The sequence below is a fragment of the Microcebus murinus genome, chromosome 7 (assembly GCF_040939455.1).
Source record: "Microcebus murinus isolate Inina chromosome 7, M.murinus_Inina_mat1.0, whole genome shotgun sequence".
Taxonomy (NCBI): Eukaryota; Metazoa; Chordata; class Mammalia; order Primates; family Cheirogaleidae; genus Microcebus; species Microcebus murinus.
This window is the reverse complement of record NC_134110.1, coordinates 44979507-45000816: the sequence shown is the minus strand read 5'-3', so window position 1 is coordinate 45000816 and position 21310 is coordinate 44979507. Positions and strand designations below refer to the sequence as shown.

Here is a 21310-nt window from a genome sequence, read left to right as displayed (position 1 = left end):
GATGATTTAAAGTGTTTGGAAATGCATACACAGGTTTTATGCAAATAATCCACCATTTTATATAAGGGACTTGAGCATCTGAGCATTTTGGTACCCAAAGGTGTCCTGGAACCAATCTCCCTTGGATACCAAGGGATGACTGTACTCGATCCCCTACAATCTCTCAATGAACTCTGTTACATTTTAAAGCTATTCCAAGGTGTGGCAGATCAGACCCACAAGCCCCTTCTCAGAGAGTGTGCTCAGAAGCCTGGCTGAGTGAGCATCTGGCCATATGGTCTCACACAGCTGTCTGGATGAAGGAGAGACACCTGACCCAAGCCACACCCTCGCTCTCTGGAATTTGGAACAGAATATTCTTGATGTAGAATGCTGTGAAAAACGGTGTTAAAAACAGCAATGGAAGAAGAAATACGTACATTTGTATTCATTCATTCATTCTTTTTCAAATATAAACCTATACTAATTGCCTGCTGCCAGCCCAGTACTGTAGCAAGTCCTATATTGCACGGTGTTTGCAGAAGGGAAATAGAATAATTTAGCTAAAGCGTCGTGGTCATCTGGAAAGTTGGAAAATTAGATTGAGGCTAAAATCATTGCAGGTTTTGATGGCAGACCAAGTATTTTGGGTTTTATCCTGCAGTTAAAATGAAAAGGTAGCTAGTTTTACAGAATGTTTCTTAACTGATCCCTGTCAAAAAGTCTTCTGCTTCTCCATCATTTGCCTCTCAAGACTCATATTCTGAATGCAGTCAACATGGACTGACTTACAATTTCAACCCACCTTTTTTATTACTAGGATTGAAGTGTCTGCTACAGCATAGTTCTCCCTGACTCTAATACAAAGAAAATGCTACTGGAATAAAAGAGAAAACCGTGACCTCTCCACAGGTCTGTTTGTTGCTGCTTTGTTAATCTGTTTCTATCTCTGGAAGCTGCTCTAGGAGATGCTCAGTCAATATGTGCAGACCTGAGCTGAATAAGAAACATGCTTCAGGAGCTTGGAGAGGCAACTGGAATAGAATGAGTTAAAAAAAAAAATCACTCAGGATTTCTGGGAGAATACCTTGCTGGGTGTGGAAAGTAAGCCTGGGAAATGCGCTTTCTTTGGCACAAGGAGAGGGTGGGAGCAAAGGGAGGTGGAAGGAGAGCCAAATACTTTCAAAGAATAACATTCTGTCCTAAGGAAAGAGTGATTTAACGGTATGCAACACATCTGTGCTTGCCCAACGGCACAGTGATTAAGAAACACTGTTATCGCCTTCAAAAGCAAGTTTTCTGAAACATTAAATACGATAACCTCCTAGTGGATTTTTCCACAGCAGTTGCAGTAACCACTTCTAATCATGCTGCTGAGAAGATAAGGCAAGTTGAGATCTAAGAGAGAGGACACAGGCTGCCCATGAAGAAATGCTGTTCCCAAAGTCTGTCTATCAGGATACAATCTAGCAAGCGTTCCACTCAAGGGGCCAACAACCCCAGTTCAAAACTGTTTTTTTCTTTCAGCTTCCTAGGCTTCTGATAAGTGGAACTGTGAAAACTTGGGAGGTGAGGGTCCATGGAATTGTGCAACTGCAAAGCAGCCTATTAAACTTCAAACTTTACATTGTTTTAACTAGTCAAATACAGGTTTTCCTAAGGTGATTAAAAAAAAAGTCCTATTTACAAGATTCTAGAACACATTAACAGTGAAAGAATTCATCTGAATTTTAATGCTGCTGCCAACAAACAAACAAAAAAAAATATTAGAGTTTTTTTAATCATCATACATTAGTTATTTGAAACACATGAAAGAACTTTTATAAGCGTGACTAGCTCAGTGTCTTTCTCAATGATAAATATAATGCTTTAACTTATTTTTAATCTAGGTCACACGTGATAATTTTTTTTATGCTGTGGTAGGAAAAGATCTTGCAATTGGTTTAGTTATGACAGTAACAAGGTGAGATCGGGAAATGAGGCTTTCTTTCTACACAGCTCCCTTCCCTTTTGTGAGCAAAGGAATGAGCAGAGAGGTGGTGAGTTCAGTATGAAGAGGGGGACTTCATTACCAGTCAGCAAGAAACTGGAGAGACTTTGAGAAGTGACCACCCAATATCCTAAAGCATGACACAACTCAATAACTTGGAATGGAATACTGAGAAATTTTTTTAAAAGCATCTTTTCTTCTCTAAACCTCCGCCACTACTATTCCCAGCTCCCGCCAGCCCAAGTTAATTTATGACAGCAGAAATTTCTCACACAAAATTCAGAAACTCCCTATTTCAAATGACTAACTAGAGGGTCTTCTCTAGTATCTTTGGTTACTCTTAAAAAGCCATTCATTCATTCACTCATGTAACAAGTATTTATTGAGTGTCCACTAAGTTCTCTAGGCATTGGAAATATAGCTATGAACAGGGGGACACAGACAAGAAACCAATAAACAATACATATTACATGCACTATATATATATATATATATAGAGAGAGAGAGAGAGAGAGAGAGAGAGAGAGAAAGAGAGAGAGAGACAGAGACAGAGACTATAGCTGCAGTCCCCACCCCCCAGGCTGGTTAGGAACCAGGCCACTGGGGGGGGGCTCCCCATCACTTGCATCACTGCCTGAGCTCTGCTCCCTCCCCCCACACCTGATCCATGCAAAAATTATCTTCCATGAAACCAGTCCCTAGTGCCAAAAAGGTTGGGGACTGCTGCCCTAGAAAACATGAAAGTATGTACTATAGCCGGGTGTGGTGACTCACGCCTCTAATCCTAGCTCTCTGGGAGGCTGAGGTGGGTGGATTGCTCAAGGTCAGGAGTTCAAAACCAGCCTGAGCAAGAGCGAGACCCCGTCTCTACTATAAATAGAAAGAAATTAATTGGCCAACTAATATATATATAGAGAGAAAAAATTAGCCGGGCATGGTGGCGCATGCCTGTAGTCCCAGCTACTTGGGAGGCTGAGGCAGGAGGATCGCTTGAGCCCAGGAGTTTGAGGTTGCTGTGAGCTAGACTGATGCCACGGCACTCACTCTAGCCTGGGCAACAGAGTGAGACTCTGTCTCAAAAAAAAAAAAAAAAAGAAAGAAAAAAAGAAAATATGTGCTATGATATGCTAGAAAGAAAACAGCAGGGATATAAAGAGGGGCTGTAATCATTGATAAGCTTTTTAAATTTTTTTTATGTTTTAATTTTTTGTAGAGATACAGCCTTGTTAATGTTGCCCAGGCTGGACTTGAACTCTTGGCCTCCTACCTCAACCTCCCAAAGTGATAGGATTACAAGTGTGAGCCACCAGTGCCCAGCCTAATGACAATCCTATTAGTTTTACAGCTATAGCATCAAGATGCCAATTCTTAATTTTTCAGTTGATAAGTACTTTAAGTTACATTGGTAATATTAGTTTTCACCAGGAATTCAATCAGTGCTGATTCTAGATTTATTGTCATCTTATTCCTTATGTCATGCCCCTGTTTATCAGTTGCTGCTCCAAGCTCTTGTCCCTCTAAAATTGGTGATAGGGAGCCAGGGCTTCAGGAACTACATCCCTCATCTGCTGCTCTTCAGTCTCCTGGGAAGGGCCAAAGCCACATCTCCTGGCAGCTTCTTGGGTTATCATTATCATTACAAAACCATTTTAAAACCATCCACTCTCTGATTAGTCTCTCTCTACTGACTCGTGGTTTGCTGCAAACCAGAGTCTTGATAGGCTGAGAGCCTAAAAATTTGAAAGTCATGTAAATAGGGTTGCCAAATTTAGCAAATAAAAATGCAATTAAATTTGACTTTCACATAAGCAACAACTTTTTTAGCATAAGTATGTCCCATGCAATATGTGGGACACACTTATACTTAAAATGTTATTTATATCAAATAACTCTTATTTTATCCAGCAACCCTACATGTAAAGATTTGTGGAAATCTATTAATGAACTCAATTACACAGATGTCAGGTTTTGACTCATCCAGAAAGTGGAGAAGTTGCTCTCAGGAACAGGACTCACAACAAGACTGGCATGCATGAGAGTAAATTTAGTGGTGCTGTATACACCACAACCGAGACCTATTTCATGAACGACAATTAACATGAACAGCCTTTGCCACCTCCCAGCTCTTTCTGTCCTGATCACAAAACTAGAGGTGATAAGGAATTTATTTGAACATTTAGTAAAGACAGTGGTGTCATTAGACATTTGACAAGGAGAAAAAATATGCTAGAATTCAATTGCTATTCACCTACTCCATAAACTCCTTGTCAACTTCCAATGAAATTTACTCTAAAACTTCCTGCAGTGGGTGTATTAGTTTCCTAGGGCTGCTATAACAAAGGGCCACAAACTGGGTAGCTCAAACAATAGGAATTCATTGTCTCATAGTTCTGGAGGCTAAAAGTCCATGATCAAGGTGTCAGCAGGGTCAGGTCCTTCTGAAGGCTGCAAGGGAAAATCTAATTAATGCATGCCTCTCTTTTAGTTTCTGCTGTTTGCTGGGGATCTTTGGCAGTCCTTGGCTTGTAGACCGCTCCCCCTGAGCTCTGCCTTCATGTTCACAAGGCCTCCTTCCTATATGTGTGCCTGTTTCCAAATTCCCCTGTTTTATAAGGACACCAGCCGTACTGGATTAAGGATCAACCTATGCCAGTATGACTTCATCTTAGCTAATTACATCTGCAACCACCCCTGTTTCCCAATAAGGTTAACTTTCTGAAGTACAGGAGGTTAGGACTTCAACCTATGAATTCTGGGGGGACACATTGAACCTATAATAGGAGGTAAAATATGTAAAAGTGGAAAGCCTGGTAGGGAGAGTCAAAAATCAATAATATAGGTCTGGACATAAAAAAAGGAAAGAAAATGCATGTGAAGTGAGAGGTTCCCAGGGCCTGGGACCTGCCCCTGAGAATGTTAGTATTCCAACCTGTGGGAGAGGGCTGGTGAGGAGGCTAACATCAAAGCTGCCTGGCATGGCAAGTGTGCTCTTTTTATGCAGCAGACAAAAATGAATTATTCTGCATGCACTTGAGGCCCTGGCTCTGCAAGAGAGCATTCCTTCCTGCCCCCAAGTTTTAGGATTCTTTTCTCAGTCTATGTGTGGAGCACTTACTATTTGTAACCCTCATTTAGAGAAGCTGTCAGACAGTGTTATGTGTCTTTTACATGTATGTTGTGTTCCTACCACTGTATTAGGGAAACTTTCAACTTTCCCAAAGTATATTTTGTATGCCTATTTTATATTATATCCACATAAATCTATAAAGACATATATATCAAAAAGAATAAAGTAGCTGAGGATGGAATTTTACAAACAAATTTTTGAGATCCCTTCCTTAAAAAGTTTCTTCTTTCAGAGAGTTCTTGAAGGCCTATGGGCATTTTCAAAGGATACATAATTTAATTCAATGCTTGGAACAAATATTGAAAGTCATGTTCATGTTTTTCCCTGATAAATGCACATTGATGAACATACCAAACATGGAACATGGTTTCCTGTCATTTCATAACTGAGGCAAAGATAAATTTGGGGAGAGTACATTTTCTAGCAAAATGAGAAATACTGATTCTGTGATACAAGTTAGAATTTAAAAAGTAAAGTGTTCAAAATATTTGAAAACCAATATATCCATTTCAAAATTATATTGTTCTAGTTTAGAAGGGATTGGGACAGCACACCCAACTTTGTTAATTTAGGTCCTCTTTCCAAAAAGGCTATGTCCTGGTGACATTTTTGAGTAGTTGTTGACCCAAAGTCATGTATATTAGCCTATAGTCAGTAAATCTCACTAACCAAAGCCACTTATTTCTTACTTTTGTCCAAATCCTGCTGTGTTAAGGCTAATAGCTAGTGACCAACACACAATTGCCAATGGGTCAATTCTGTCCAGTTTACTGAAGTTTAAGATGGAGAAGACCCTACACCTTCTCTTAGGAGCATACATTCAAGTAGAGGAAGACAAATAGATCATAATATTAACCAATATACTTTGACCTCTACATAGAGATACTGTACTAAGTTCTCTATTAACTCTTTTCATTCTCATATCAGCCTATTAAAAAAGTACCATTGCTATCCTCACGCTATCAGTGAGAAAACTGAGGCCGAGAAAGGTGAGGCAATTTCACAAGGTCACAAAGCTAGTTAGTCTACTTTATACCACACCTAGCTTTTGACTGTCATTCTGCAACCCAACAGCTCCCTGTTGTCATAACAGGAATAGTACTATCCAAAGAGAGGAGTGCTGTTAATGTCCTATGTGTGCGCCAAAGCACAAACAATCCAAGGAGCCAGATACCTTAGGAAAAAGAGAAAAGCGATCTCTCCCATACAACATCAAGGAGCTTAAGTTCATCCTTAGATCAGACCTGATCATTCCAGTTCACTATAGACCCCTAATTTTTTTTTTTTTGAGACAGTCTTGCTTTGTTGCCCAGGCTAGAGTGAGTGCCATGGCATCAGCCTAGCTCACAGCAAACTCAATCTCCTGGGCTCAAGCAATCCTGCTGCCTCAGCTTCCCGAGTAGCTGGGACTACAGGCATGCGCCACCATGCCTGGCTAATTTTTTCTATATATATTAGTTGGCCAATTAATTTCTTTCTATTTATAGTAGAGACGGGGTCTCGCTCTTGCTCAGGCTGGTTTTGAACTCCTGACTTCGAGCAATCCTCCAGCCTCAGCCTCCCAGAGTGCTAGGATTACAGGTGTGAGCCTCCGCGCCCGGCCTGCCCCTAATTTTTTAAGAAATTAAAAATCTGGTGTAGGTGGCCCAAAATATAGTTCTGCAAGTCTTCCCAAGGATACGACTTTATCAATCTTGATAATGTCTGAATCAGCTTTTTATAAAAGATTTGAGATAAAAATGTGTCTAGGACTGTGTGCAATACGTCTTCCACCAAGATTTCCTCTGAACACATTTAGATTATGAAAGGTGATTGTGATGAAGACTGAAGATAGGGCATTATGTCTCCTCTGCATTCTACTCTGCATGCTGAAGGTGCTCACAGTGAATACCTGCAGTTCTCTGCCTGAGGGCATCTTTTTGTTGGGAGTATACATAACCCTTACAGAGATGCTGGCCAAAAGTACCAGAGTGGTAATGCCCCAGAAGCAGCCCTCAACAGAAAGATAAATGGAGAGCTGGCAGGTAAGTTCTACCTAGCTTCCTCCCACAGCACTTGGCACATGCTGAGCTCCAGAGGGATCGACTGGCTCACAGTGAGGCCTGTATTGCTTCATTCCCTTTATTGTCTCATGTCTTCACGCCACTGCCAGTGTTTCCTGGGGTTGCCTCCCAAATAAACTTCTTGTATGTAGATCCTCATCTCAGGTCCTGCCTCTTGGGCTACACAAAGACAGAACAAATCTGAAAACAGATGAAATTATCAGATATGCATAGCATACTCAAAAATGAAATAGGGAGAAAGGAACTTGGAGACACCTGAGTCAATACTGGTGCAAAGAAAGAATCTCAAAAAAACTATTATTAATATTCTCAGAGAGACAAGCAAAGATAATGCATCCACAAGACACAAAGAGCATGCTATATATTCTCTGAACAATCAGAGAACAAGAAAATAGTTTTGGAACTTATAGATATGACAGATGAAATAAAAAAAAAATCATTACAAGAGCTGTAGATAAAAATCTAGTAATTCTCCAGGCAGGGATAAAAAAAAAGAACAAAGATAAAAAGGGAAAGATAATTGGAGAAAAAAATAAGACAACAATAAAAATCAGTTTATTAGTGGGTCAACAAAGGGTGTGCAACATTCAACTAATAGGATTCCCACACGTAGAAAGAAGGGGAAAAAAAGCAGGAGAGGAATTATCCAAGAAATAATACAAGAAAATGTTCTGGAACTGAGATGTTAGAATCTCCTGATCAGAGGTCCCAATTTCTTGGTAAGTGGTGCTCTAGCATCTTAGTTATTTTTTAATCACATGCCAGGTTCCAGAAAAAAAATCAAAACTAAACTAACAATTCTGTTTATTAAATGATTAGATCCAAAAAACACAGTAAGTATTCATGTCCTAAAAACTTAGGACCTAGTGGGCACTATACAACTTTCAAACCTTGAAATTGTACTGGATCCTGCCATTCTCATTTCCTATTCCACACTAATTTTCATGTGACATTTAAAAAAAAGTCATGGCTTCTGCAGAAAACTCAGCTTTGCAAAGATACCACATAAGTGTAAATACAAATGAAGCTTCCCTCACTTCCTCCCCTCACCCCCCACCCACCCCCACCAGTTTCCTACGTTTCATGGAAGTCAATTTTTCCACCCACTAGGAGTATGGGTGCAGGCAGGGGGAGGGGGCATTGGGGGAAGGGAGCAAGGTGCCCACAGCAGAGCTCTGCTGCCCTGTCCCTAACAGGCCACAGAGGGTCCCGAGATTGGGGACCACAGCTGTAGCGCACCTCCACACACAGCATAAGAATCATGGCTTTAGCTTATTAATGCCCAACAAATTCTTAGCAAATTGATTTACAAAAGCTCCACACCAAAGCAAATCACTATATACAACTTAGAATTATCAGTGATAAAAAGTGTATTAAAAGGGAATGAGAATGGCATGAGATTTCTCACCAGCAACTTGGAAACCACTAAAGGAAAATGACAGCTAATTTTAGAATATCAATCCAGTGAGGGAATAAAGATCTTTGCAGAAACTTACCTCCCAAACATCTTAGGAAGCTACTGGAGAATGTGCTCCAGCAAAACTAGGGAGTAAACTGAGAATGCAAATGACAGTGGATCCAGGAAAACAGACACAGGACAGCCCCAGGAAGAGGGTCACCCACCAGGCCAAGATGGGGCCAGTCCAGAGTAGCAAGGCTCCAGGAACAAAAAATAAACAGAATGGGTATAGTATTTGATATGTATGAGCATTTGGAAAAAAATTTACTGCTAGAAATTTGGTAAATCTGTTGTTGCCTTCAGAAGAAATGAGATAAGGATAAAAAAAAAAAAGCAAATGGATAAAAGAGAAGCAGTAACTTTAAGAAACCTAATCAAAGAATTTTGCTTGGCTGAAAAATGGAACAATATTGACATCGTCATAATTTTATAAATATAGACTAATTTAGTCATTAATGCTGAGAATTGACACAGAAATAGCAGAATAAGCATATGACTTACAGTATTAAAATATTTTCTAATATATGTTAAAATATTAGAGTATATATTTTAATATTAGAAGATATTTTAATATTCTAAGTTTTATATTCTAGGGAATATATATTCTAATATTCTTGGCAGGAGAGTATGTGGGGAAGGAATGCTATATGTTATTTTAATTTAGAAGAATTCTAAAAATGAAGTAGAGAACAGAAGAAAATATAGAAATATTGCAAGCAAAAAAGAAAAATCATTAACTTTGATTTTCATTACAGATGAAAGAATGTTTCAGATGAAAGCATTTGAAGTGCAAGGCTCCAAATAGCCAAATAGTTACTTATATTTTAAGTTTCACTTTGCTTATGTAACTCTACTCTATAAGCAACCTTTTCTATGGAACATTTCGTTTGACTTTAGATACCCTTAGTACTTTCTCTGTTCATTCTATAAGTTCTGTGACAGCATTTACTTCCTTGTAATTTGTTATTATTTTATAAAATTTATTTGTAATTTGTATATATGCAATGCATTTCTCTACACCTGTCTTTTCTCTGGACTGTTCCATTTTAAAGGACAGGAGTTTCATCTCATTTCTGTATAGATTTTTGCTTCAATCTACCAACAACATCCCACCTTATAAATACTAAAAGAAAAATTCATTATTCTAATATTGTATCATTTTATACCATATTTAATCAATGCAAATTGCTCTCTTTTTCTCATATTTTATCATCTCGAAGTTTGAGGATGTACCTTAAAATTGCTGGCACCTTAAAATCACTGGAGACTTGGATGGAAGATAAGTACTTCCAGAGAGTATTTACATTCATTCATCTGGGGTCCTAACCTGAGACCACTTTAAATTAAATTATCTGACTAAGCTTTTTTTTTTTTCCTTTCTTTTCTTTTAGAGACAGTGTCTTACTCTGGTTCCCAGGCTGGAGAGTACAGTGGCATGGTCATAGCTCACTGCAATCTCAAACTCCTGGGCTTAAATGATTCTCCTGCCTCAGCCTCCTGGGTAGCTAGGGCTAAAGTGTGCACCATCATGCCCAGATAATTGTTTTTCTAAATATTTTTGTAGTGACAGAGTCTCGATATGTTGCTGGGCTGGTCTTGAACTCTTGGCCTCAAGCAATCCTCCTGCCTCAGCCTCCCAAAGTGCTGGGATTGGAGGCATGAGCCACCACACTCAGCCGACTAAACATTTTTTTAAACTCGCAATGACATTGCAAAGTTAGACCTAAATATTTATTAGAACCTATCTGTGATTCTAAATCTCCAGGGAGATAATTGTTTCTTCCTTCTACCAGTACCAAACTTGAGACTTACAAGTTCCTTTGCTGTCACTTTCTGTGTGATAGGTTTCTTTTTCATCTCTCCCTGCATTGAAGGGATAATCCTTTGGTGTCCCAACTTTAAGCAACCACTCAACTAAATTCCCTATTGTAGATAGTTTTTTTTCCTTAAAGGTATATAAACAATGATATATCTCCCACTGGATGGCCTATTGGATTCCACAAAATACAGTGCTAAATAACAGAATAAAATAGTAAAATATAACACTGGCTTAATAACAGTTATGTAAATGCATTTACATAAATTTACATAAAAAATTTTATAAACTTACATTTTTAATTAAAAAAATCATGTTGGCTTCTTTTGGCCAATAAGAACACCACATTCCTATAATTACTAGAAAAATTTCAAAGAAGTTTGAATTTTGCTGTGTAGGTTAAATCCTTACTTGTCAGCTTTCCCTTTACAAAACACAGTGTTGCATCTTCCTGCGTAATCAGCATTTTAATACAGATTTCACATTTGCCCACCAAAATCCACAGCAGCCTACACTGTGGTCTGGTTGATGGAAAACATCTGATGCTATTAAAAATCATTAAATACACCCATGTAGAATCACCACTGCCACCCTTGCAGAGAGATGAACTCTCCTTGGTCTTCTGTTACACATTCAGTCCCCTAACATGACGAATCCCAAATTGTTCTGTGCCCCCAAAAGACCTTGTATAACATATGATTAAACCCTTTAACTTACATGATTGAACTTTATTTGAAAATAATACTTAGCTAAGCATAAGATGTTACATATTATACAGTTAGTGATTACTTAGTGCTTACTATATCCCAGGCAGTGAACTAACGGCTTTAAATGCATAATCACTTTACCCTTCTGAACAAACCTATGAAGAGGAAACTTACTTTACTAATTAAGAAATTGAGACTTGCAGTTAAGTAATTTGCACAAGATCTCACAGCTAGAAAGAGTTAGAATAGGAATTTAAGCCCAGACAGAGTAAATCTAAGGCCCATTCTCTAAACCACTGCACTAAACTGCTTTGGGGGAAAAAAAAATTGTGATAGAAAGAAACAATGGCAGGTTGAACAGCAATGCAAATAAACAGGATATGTGAAATGCAGTAATTCTCAGCAACCAAAGTTGAGACAGATCTTCTCACACTTATCAACATGCTAAAAACGTTGCTTCAAACCACAGGAAGGAGTAGCAGTTTTTTAAAAGTACTCAGCTGAAGTATGGGTCTGCATTTTAATTTCCATGATAATCACTGTTAATCATGAACTTTTCCATCTTGTCTATCCTTTGACAGTGGGGCTCGTGTGCATGGGTCTGTTAGGACACTGATTTTGTGGTGGGTATTATGTATTTGTCTTAAGTCTCACACTGCAGGTCAGCACTAAAGGCAAGCATTATTACAGATCAAGGCCAGCGAAGTGGGTAATGAGCTTTGGTACATAAAACTCTTGCTATAAATGCAGGGGGACTTTGGGCTTTTTAAAAACCTGAGCAGCTTTGAAGTGCATCATTTGAAATCGAATGCTTAGTAGGCCAGTAGCTGCTGGAGAATAACTTCCCGTCACCAAACAGACCACAGGTCGCTTTGGCTAGATGCCTTTCACAAATATGGAGCCATGTACAGTGAGTTATTTTTAATACATACTCCATGGGGTGATTGATCAAATGCACTGCTGAACACACTGCCCACCACAGCAGAATTAAAGAATGGATGGGCTGTTCCAATCAGCTTCGCTGAAGGAATATGGTCTGAATTCTCACACTGATACAGAAGCTGTAAAAAGAAGCAATTAAAATATCTAAGCAGGCAGTTTTCATCTCCTCAGGTAGAAAGTGTTCTTACGGATTCAGACTTGTAGGTCCCTGAGCCACAGGGGGGCAAAAGAAAGGTGGTTATAAATACCTGTGTAACAGTAAAAGGATAATTACATTTTCCTATACCTTTTAAAATCATGTCTGGCTCCTCTTTCGTCAAATGTCTTTCAAGATTGGTTTATGTTAAATGTTTCCTGGGTCTATAAAGTCACTTCTTTATTCCTCTTCTCTACAGAGCAAAGCATAGGTTTCATTATCCGATGCCTAATGTTAATCACCACTATCCAGTGGCATAAGTGGAGATGATGAGAGTCATAAAAAAGGGTAATTCGCCTTCTGATTCTTTCTCTCCATTCCTTTATTCCTCCTTCCCTCCCTTTCTTCATTCTTTTCTTCCCTTTCCTCTCTCCTTTCCTTCCTTCTCTCCTTTCCTTTCTTCCTCCTTGTATTCCTTCCTCTTTCCTTTTGTCCATCCATCCCTTCCTTTTTCTTTTTTTTTTCCTTTCTAACATACTTTAACAGCTTAATAAGTACCAGGTAATATGCTGCATGCTGAGGTCACATGAATTCGTATCACTAATCACAATCTCAAGTACGTCACAATCAGCCTCAAATGGCCTCGGTGACTTTAAGCTCCCTGAAACCAGAGGCCACGCCTTAGACCTCTTCTTTGACTTCCTTTCGTCCACTGCACAACATCCTGAGTTTGTGTAGTTCACAGCAGGATGAACCTGCTGAGGTGTTAGATAATCTGATTTCCAGTTCTATCATTCACAATGCAACCTCAGAAAAAATCACCTATTCTCTGGGCCTTCTGGGTACAAAAGGGGGATCAATGACACTGGGACCGACCAACCATCCACAGAGGGGTGACCTGATGATCAAATCCAAATTTCAGCAAAGCCACTTTACAAACCTAAGCCTTGCTTAGGAAGGTGCTTCTAAATAAAATTCAGGGTGACTGGCTGAATTCCAGGGCTTCTGGGTGGACTCAGGAAACCATGTCATTTCACTAGAACCTTATCAACCTCATGTTGGAAGCATGGCTCTAGAGAGTTATAGTCCTGAAACGCAAAACTGAGCATGACATTTCCTGATTACAACACTTCACCCTCAGGATAAAATCCAGTTCTGTAAGAAGCCCTACAAGGCTTGGTTCCTGTTCAATGTTCTACTTTTTTTTTATTTTTTATTTTTTAACTCCTCAGCAAGGTCCGAAGGTCACATTCTGTCCTCTTAGCCACACTGAGCTACAGCTGAGGCTCTTTTATGGGCTGCCTTGAGGCATTTGCCTTCCATATCTTTGTGCAAGAATAGACCAAATGCCCTTCTAATGGGCCAGCACAGTATCTCATGATGCCCATGAGGTAGCCCTTCTTCCTCCATCTTGTAGGTATCTGCACAGCACTTATCTGTGTCTGTCTCTAGAATGTTGCTTCTTGAGGGCAATGTCTAAGTAGTGTGTGGCACATGGAAGACACTCAATAAATTACATGATATGTACATCAGTGAATAAACTCTCTTGCAATGAGAAAGGAAGTTATTATTTACAGAGGTGTGGTATATTCTCCAAGGACTACCCAGGAAATTTCTTACCATTACAACTTTAGCAAACCAGAATTGGTAGGCAGAATAATGATCATCTCCATTCCCAAAGATGCCCACATCCTCATCTGCAGATCCTGTGAATATGTTATTTTAGATGACAAAGATGAATTAAGGTTTAAGATGGAATTAAGGTGGCTAGTCAGTTGACATTAAGATAGGGAAGTATCCTGGATTATCTGGATATGACCAATGTAGTACCAAGAGTCCTTAAAAATGGAAGGGGGAGGCAGAAGAGAGGTTGGCAAGATTTGATGCGAGAAGGATTCAAGACACCATTGCAGGCTTTAGAAATGGAATGGTACCACAAGCCAAGGCATGTGGGAAGTCTCTAGAAGCTTCTGGAAAAGACAAAAAAAAAAAAGCAGGTTTTCCCTTATGACCTCCAGAAAGGAATGAAGGCCTACTGATTGGATGCTAGCTCAGTGAGACTTGTGTCAGACTTCTGACCTAAAGAAACTATAAGATAATAAATGTGTGTTGTTTTAATTTACTAGGGTTACTAGTAATTTATTAGGTCAGCAACAGAAAGTTAATACACAAGATAAGAAAATAGAAGACCTAATGAGGACAAAGCATTTCAACTTTTGGAGCTTCACTTTCCTAATCAGCAAATTGGGGAAAAGTATTTCTAATCTATTTATCTCCTTTTTGTGAAGATCAAAAGCTCTAAGGCCCACCATGCTTGAATCTAAGGCACAGCACTTATTTACTGTGTGTCTTTGGCAAGTGACTCAAACATTCTGCCTTAATTTTCTTATCTGTAAAAGAGGGATACTAATAGTACTGGGTTATCATGAGGATCCAATAAATTAATCCATGTAAAATGCTTAGAACAGCATGTGGCACATGTATTGCATAAGTGGCTAGCTATTATTACATATGAAAAAGAGTTTGCAAAAACATTAGGCACTATAAAGTGGTGAGGAGGAAATAGCATTCTTATTGAACAGTGGTTCTCAAGGTGGTGGAGCATCAATAGCCCCTTTCTCAAGGGCAGTTCTCAGAAATTTTTGGAGGCATTTTAGGGATCAAGTCAGGGAGAGGTATCACACTATTGGCATTTAGTGAAGGGAGTCAGGGACATTCTGCAACACCCAGGGCAGTCCTTCATAGTGACTTAGGGCAGTCCTTCACAGCGAAAGGCCTTTCTAGATCCTAGATGATACCACACACCCCTACCCATCTTCATTTGCAGCTGTGCATTGACAGTGATTTACACAGAGGTGCTGGCATCAGACTCCTTCAAGATGAACCCATGTGTAGCTGTGCTCATGCATTTATCTATTGAAACACATTTTTTGTATTTTTGCTTTCTTTTGTTTTAACATGTTATTAATACTTTATTTCTCCTATATAGCACTGAGATTTTTAAATTTAACTTAGAGTTGGGCTATATTATTTTTGCAATCCATTTCACAAAAATAAAAAGGGTATGAAGATATTTGTTAGTGATACTGTGCACTGGGTCTGAGTTTACAGGATTTAAGATAGAACGAGGTTTGGAGATGGCTTAACCCAGCTCACTAGCCTTCCAGTGAAGAAAACCAAGGCCCACAGAGATGAAGTATCTTGTAAAAGTGAAAACAAGCAGAAGATAAGAACCCTGGTTTCAAGACTCTAACCCAAGGGTACAGGGCATTCTTTAAGAATCTGTACATCCTAAATAAAATAAGATTTCTTGAAGTTCAAATTCTCTTCCAGTCCTGAGATTTTGTGCCAGAAAACCATTAGCTCCCCCCTTGCCACCATCCTCCTCCTTCCTGATGTCACCACCAGAGAAAGTGACTGTGAAAGTGACGCTGTGGATGACCTCGGCAGGCAAGCATTCCGGGGAGCCTCGTGGGGGAGAAGCTCTGACGGGCAGGAAGAATGTCAGCAACTGTCCTTGACTTTCTCCTTTGAGTTTCCACTTTTTCCAGCCCAGTTCCATAGGGGGCTTTTTGAACTCAGGGATTATTCTGTCCACCCCCTACCTCCACGCTCGGACATGAGTCTTCCAGAACAGTCTGAACTCCTTAATCTCACCAAAGTGATAGAAAAATTAATTTTCTTGTAGCTTCAGTTGTAAAAAGGTTGACACATTTTAAATTACTATTTTACTATTATTAATCTAAGGGCAAAAATTTCCTCTTCCCCCCACGCGGAGCTGCCAGGCATGTTTGTGCTGGTGTGCCCTGCCCAATCCATAGGGTACCTTCCCCGCCACAATCCATGTGAATGGTGCCCCCTGGAATTATGGGGTTTGGTACCTGCATGGCTGCAATGCAGAGTCCCTCTCCCACTTCCTAAAATAAGAAATGAGTTCATAGTGTGAAAATTTCTGATCTTAACCAATATTGCTTAAACACCAGCTTAACTGGCACCATTTACTCACTACTTAAGTTTGAATTACACTTTAGTCTCCTTGCCAGCCACATGTTTAACCATGGGTTAACTGAGCCATATCTTAGCAGCTTCCTTTTGATAGGCAAGCACTGGGTGTCCTAGGTGTTTAAGACTCACTCCTCCTTCCTGTTCCTCCCTTTTGACTAGCCCACATAATTGCTATTTCCTGCTCAGAGTTGTCCCAAGCACTTCAGCATATTTGAGAGTTGGGGAAAAACACTTTGAGCCCAATAACTTCAACTGGCTCAAGTACACAGTCCCACCTGAAAGCTCACAGCATCTGTATTGCCTGGAGGTTGAAAGTATGGGCTTCTAAGTCAGTTAGACCTAGAAGCCTTCTAGCTATGTGACTTTAAGCATAAAACCTAATGTCTGTAACTTAATTTCTCATCAGTAAAATGAACATCAATAGTACTGGCCTCATGGAGTTACTAGAAGTGTAACATGAACAAATGCACGTAAAGTCTGGCACATGTTAAGTGCTCAAGAAATATTAGCTATTGTCACCATTCTCTTTCCCCAGATTCCATTTAACTCCTATGGCCCCCAGAGGAATGATCTCCTAGTATTACAGTTTTATAGCACAAACACACACACACAAATAGAATAAAATAAGAAATACAAACTCTAATAAAGGAAGTGGAAAGGACTGCCCCTTAGAAGGGGCAATTTCATCTTCATTTCATTTAAATTATAAAAATTACTACTAGCAACAAGCATTTGATATGTGCTTTTTATTCTCAGAGTGCTCGTCCATAGAGCAGCCTTGTAAATTAAGCAGGTTCCCTTATTCCTATCTTGCAAGTGAAGACATTGAGGCTCAGGGAAGTTATGATAACTTATGTGACTATGATAAGTTACGTGGCTGAAATCTATGACTACAAGGCATGCACTGAAACTTGCTGTTTAGGGTTTCACTTAGGATTTTCCACTAGTAGAAGTAGCAGCTCTCCACTAGGGGGCGCTTATCATGCAACGGCTGCATATTGGCAGGGGCTAGTGTACTGATCTCCACAGACTCTCAAAAAACAAACCAAAAAATATAGTCAAAGTAAAAACTGTGCATTTGTTATGTAAATGTATTGTTAAAACATATCCCTTATCCCTCTCATCCAACTGGATTACATTCCCAAAGCCTCTCCTATGTAAAAATTCTGGACACTGCATTTCAGAACATGAAGTAAGTATGCTGTTCTAGAAAAATCTTGAGGTGGTCCTAATAAGCCCCTTCACCTAGGACTCCCTGCATTAGGCTAAGCTACAAAAGAGAGGATTGTGATTTCTGACTTGATGGTATGTGATCACACCCATTGCATTGAGAACCAACACTTTGGCTCAGAATATGAAACACTGTTTTGAGCAGGGCCTCCACTTGCTCCTCTTGTTAGCAGTCGATTTCTGAAAACTTGGGCTGGGGACAAGACTGCAGCACTGAACTGAGTGGTCCATATCTAGGAGGGTTTCCCCAGAGGTCCTGCCTGCGACACATGACAGAGTGTTCTAAGAATGTCATGTTAGAGGTTTTTACGAAACTCATTTTTCAGTTGCTGTCTCAAGCGAGTCACATAACTGCTTGAGGTTTTCTAAGTTTATTTTCAGCTGCAAAGAGTTACCTTTTCTTCCTCTTTTTGGGGTAAGAGTCCTCTCCCTCCCCCCAACCCTTTGCCAAATCATTATTCATTAAATCGAAACCAAAGAGAGGAAGAAAAGAAGGGACATAATAAAATAAAGGAGAGTGCCTAAAATAAAATGACCTGCCTTTTGTCCCTTTCTACCCCACCCCCGATATTTACAGTAAGTATTGCAAACTGAGCAGGTGCCCAACAGTTTACAGTCCAAACTACACTTGCTCCAGATCCCACCTGCCTCTTGTCACACAAACTAACACACACTTGAGTTAAGAAAACTTTTTTTCTGTTATGTTAATCATCAAGCCAAAGCAAATAGCCTTCCACTTTCTGGATCTAGGGTGGCAATTAAATATGAAGGCATCACAAATCCTCTACACAAATAAGGGAGAGAAAACCCTCTGTACGCCAGGCCAGGAGGGGAGCCTTCACACACCAGGGAGTTGCATCAGCTGTCACACACTTAGCAAAGTCGGTCCCCCAACTTTGAACTGTCTCAGTTTCATACGCCAGCACCACCAACTAGGTGAGCCGGAAATTAACTTAAGTTCTTAGTGTAGGGCTTAAATCAATCACCATATTACGAGGTCTCCGTTGAAATATTCTATCTCTGTCGTTGTGGGTTCATTTATTTATTCACTCAGTATGCATGGTATTGAACACCTAAGCTCAAGGGAGACCCACCACTTAATAAAAGACCCCAGATACTTCAATCTATAATTCAACTGAGTAAATAGATAAAATAATTACATGATATTAGTGCTGACAGGCTCGCACAAAGTGGTAAGGCGAAGAGAAGAAGGTAACAAGCAGGAGATGCAGCTGTAGCGGGAAAGGAGGATGCATGATCAGTTCACCACCATACTGCCTGTCTGCCCCAGGAAAAGTGCAAAACAGTGTTTCCTATTCTATTCACATTGAATAATTAAGGGATTGGAGACATAAGATCTCAAGAGAGTAGTTTCTAAGGCTCTTCACACACAGGAGAAAATGTTTACAAATGCAAAGTTGTTTCCACACACCACTCTGGAAAACAGCTCTGGAAAATGCAGGCAGAAAAACCACTTCACCAGCTCTCCGCCCAGAGGAATCCAGACTGACTGGACAAACACCCAGCAGGGGAAGTGAACTTTCGCTGCAGCATATTTCCCAGCCCCTGGCACAATTCCCCAGGCATAACCCCGTCTCCCATTTGCAGGAGAGAAGTCCAGAAGGGTGGTGGAGTTTCAGGATTCAAGCATCGCCACCTCTCTCTGGCCCCTTTATGATTCAGCCCTTTTTGGCTGGGTTGCTCAGGCTTTTCAGTGCGAAATTTCGCCAAAGCAGAAACTATCTGAGTTGTACTCCGTGGCCCCTGCTTCGCAACGTGGACGGGTGAATATCCTAAGTCTACCCTTCATTCCACTCGCTTCCCAGCTCCCACACTGCACTTGGAATATCCGCAGATAAAAATGAAACAAAGTGCATTAAGCACCTCATCCGGTGTAGAAACCCTGCTCACCTCCCTTCTAGGTTAAAGCCTGTAATGACTCCGGGTGGGGACAGTTGCCCCCAGGTGGGTGAAAGTTGTCAAAACTGATTGCTGCCGCCACTCCCCCTCCCTCCCCACACACACCCCCCGGACCCCGAGGTGCGACCGCACGTGGCAGAGTGTGCGTGTGCGGTGGGAAGCCCAGAAGGTGTGAGCGCCTGGCACGGCCCGCGCCGGGTTAACCCCTTACCTTCCAGCAGCACTTCCTTGCCAGCGCGCTTCAGCGCCTGCACCGCCTCGTCGTGGGTGGCGTCCCGCAGGTCGGCTCCGTTCACGGACAGGATGGCGTCGCCCACGTACAGGGCCTGGGTCTGGTCGGCCGCCAGCCCCTTGAAGATCTTGCTGATGAGGATGGGCATCTTGTTCTCCTTGCCCCCCTTGATGCTGATGCCCAGCCCGCCCAGCTCCTGCTTCAGCACCTTCACGCCGCGCTTCTGGTTCGAGATGGACTCGGGCACCTGCTCGGGCAGGTCGGTGAAGGCGGTGCGGACCCCGGCCGGCGAGTCCGGGGGCTGCGCGCCACCCGCGCCCGGGTGCCCGGCCCCGGTGCCCCTGCAGAATGAGCCATTGGTGGCGGTCCCGATGCCGTTGTACGCCGCAGCGCCCTCCTCGCAGCTCAGAACCAGGGCGTCCTCGCTCAAGTTCACCAGAACTTTGTGCCAGCGATCCCGCACCAAAACTTCCAGCAGCCCGCTCCGCTGCGCCCGGCCGCCTCCCCCGCCAGCCGGCCCAGCCGCCGCCGCCGCCGCTACCGCCATCTTTCCGGCATTCTTAAAATGCCATGTGATTGCAAAAGGGGGGAAAAGTGGGGAAGGGTTGCGGGGGGAAGGACGCGGGGCCCGGGGAGCGAGGACAGCGCGCCCCGCAGGGAGGAGCGGGACGCGGGACTCCACTCCCGGAGTTCGCAGACGGACGCGCTCGGCGCGAGTTGGCGGCCGCGGCCAAGCTGGTTCCCCTCGCCTGATCCTCGGCGGGGTGGAGCAACCTAAAAGAAGGAGAGAGAGAACAGGGGAGGGGAAAAAAGCCAGCTGCCAGTTGCAAAACCCCAAGCCGAGGGGAGCCGCGGAACTGCTAAGCGTCCGTAGGAGGAGGCACGCCGGCGGGGAAGGGCGGGGACCGGCCGCCCAGTGGCCGCTCACCTGTTCCAGCCGCCAGCAGCCTCGGCGGTCACACGCCGCCCGCTGGCCCAGACCCTGCCCGCCTCCGTGCTCCGAGCACGCGTCGCCGCAGGGACAGCTTCCCGAGCGCCTTCCCCGTCCCGCCTCTCTCCATCTCTTCGCAGCCCCCCTTCCTCTCTGCTCTCCCTTCTCCGCGGGCGCCCACGCTGCAGCTTTGCCCGGTGTGTGCGACCTGCCTAGGTGCCTTCGCCCGGTCGTCCTGAGCCCCCTTCCCTTTCACACCCCGCCGGTAGAATTGCTCCTGAGTCTTAACCCTCAAATCCAGGTCTCCTCATACTGGCTTCCTCAAACCATGGCTTTGCAGCCCTTGCGGAGTTCTTACCTGTCTCACCTTTCTGCAAGGGCTCTGAGGAGGAAGGTAGACTCAGACCAAGGCCTTTGGCTTTCTGAGAGTCAACAGGCAAAGCTGTCCCGAGAATCCAGAATGAAGCATCAGCATAACCCGAGTGGCCTAAACCTCCTCCTTTTAAATACAGGACATGTTTCCTATCCGGCTCTGGAGAGGTGTCTCTGCTAGCCTGGGTTTTCAACAGGTCACTGCCTGCCTCAGACCCCAGGGACAAATGTTCTTCCAGCTCTAACTCATGATAAACTCTATGTTTCTGACCTGTCTTTGTTGTCCCTGTGCAACGCCACATGCAGCCTGGGGCTTTCCCTTCTCCAGATCCCAGGCAAGAAGTCCCCCAGTTGAGAACTCAGTTGGAATGGATCATATCTCAAAAGTTCCTGTACAAGTT

General features: G+C 42.2%; 1 protein-coding gene across 2 annotated transcripts in view; it reads right to left on the bottom strand.

The window, feature by feature from the left end:
* SNTB1 (syntrophin beta 1) overlaps window positions 1–20508 on the bottom strand; it is a 244764-nt gene extending 224256 nt beyond the window's left edge. The window contains exon 1 of one of the 2 annotated variants that reach the window (XM_076005054.1): window positions 19586–20508. In XM_076005054.1, the coding sequence (XP_075861169.1) occupies window positions 19586–20153 (568 nt within the window). In that variant the 5' untranslated portion in view covers window positions 20154–20508. The remainder of the gene's footprint in view (window positions 1–19585) is intronic. The other variant, XM_076005053.1, reaches the window with a different exon arrangement.
* Window positions 20509–21310: the final 802 nt, after the last annotated feature.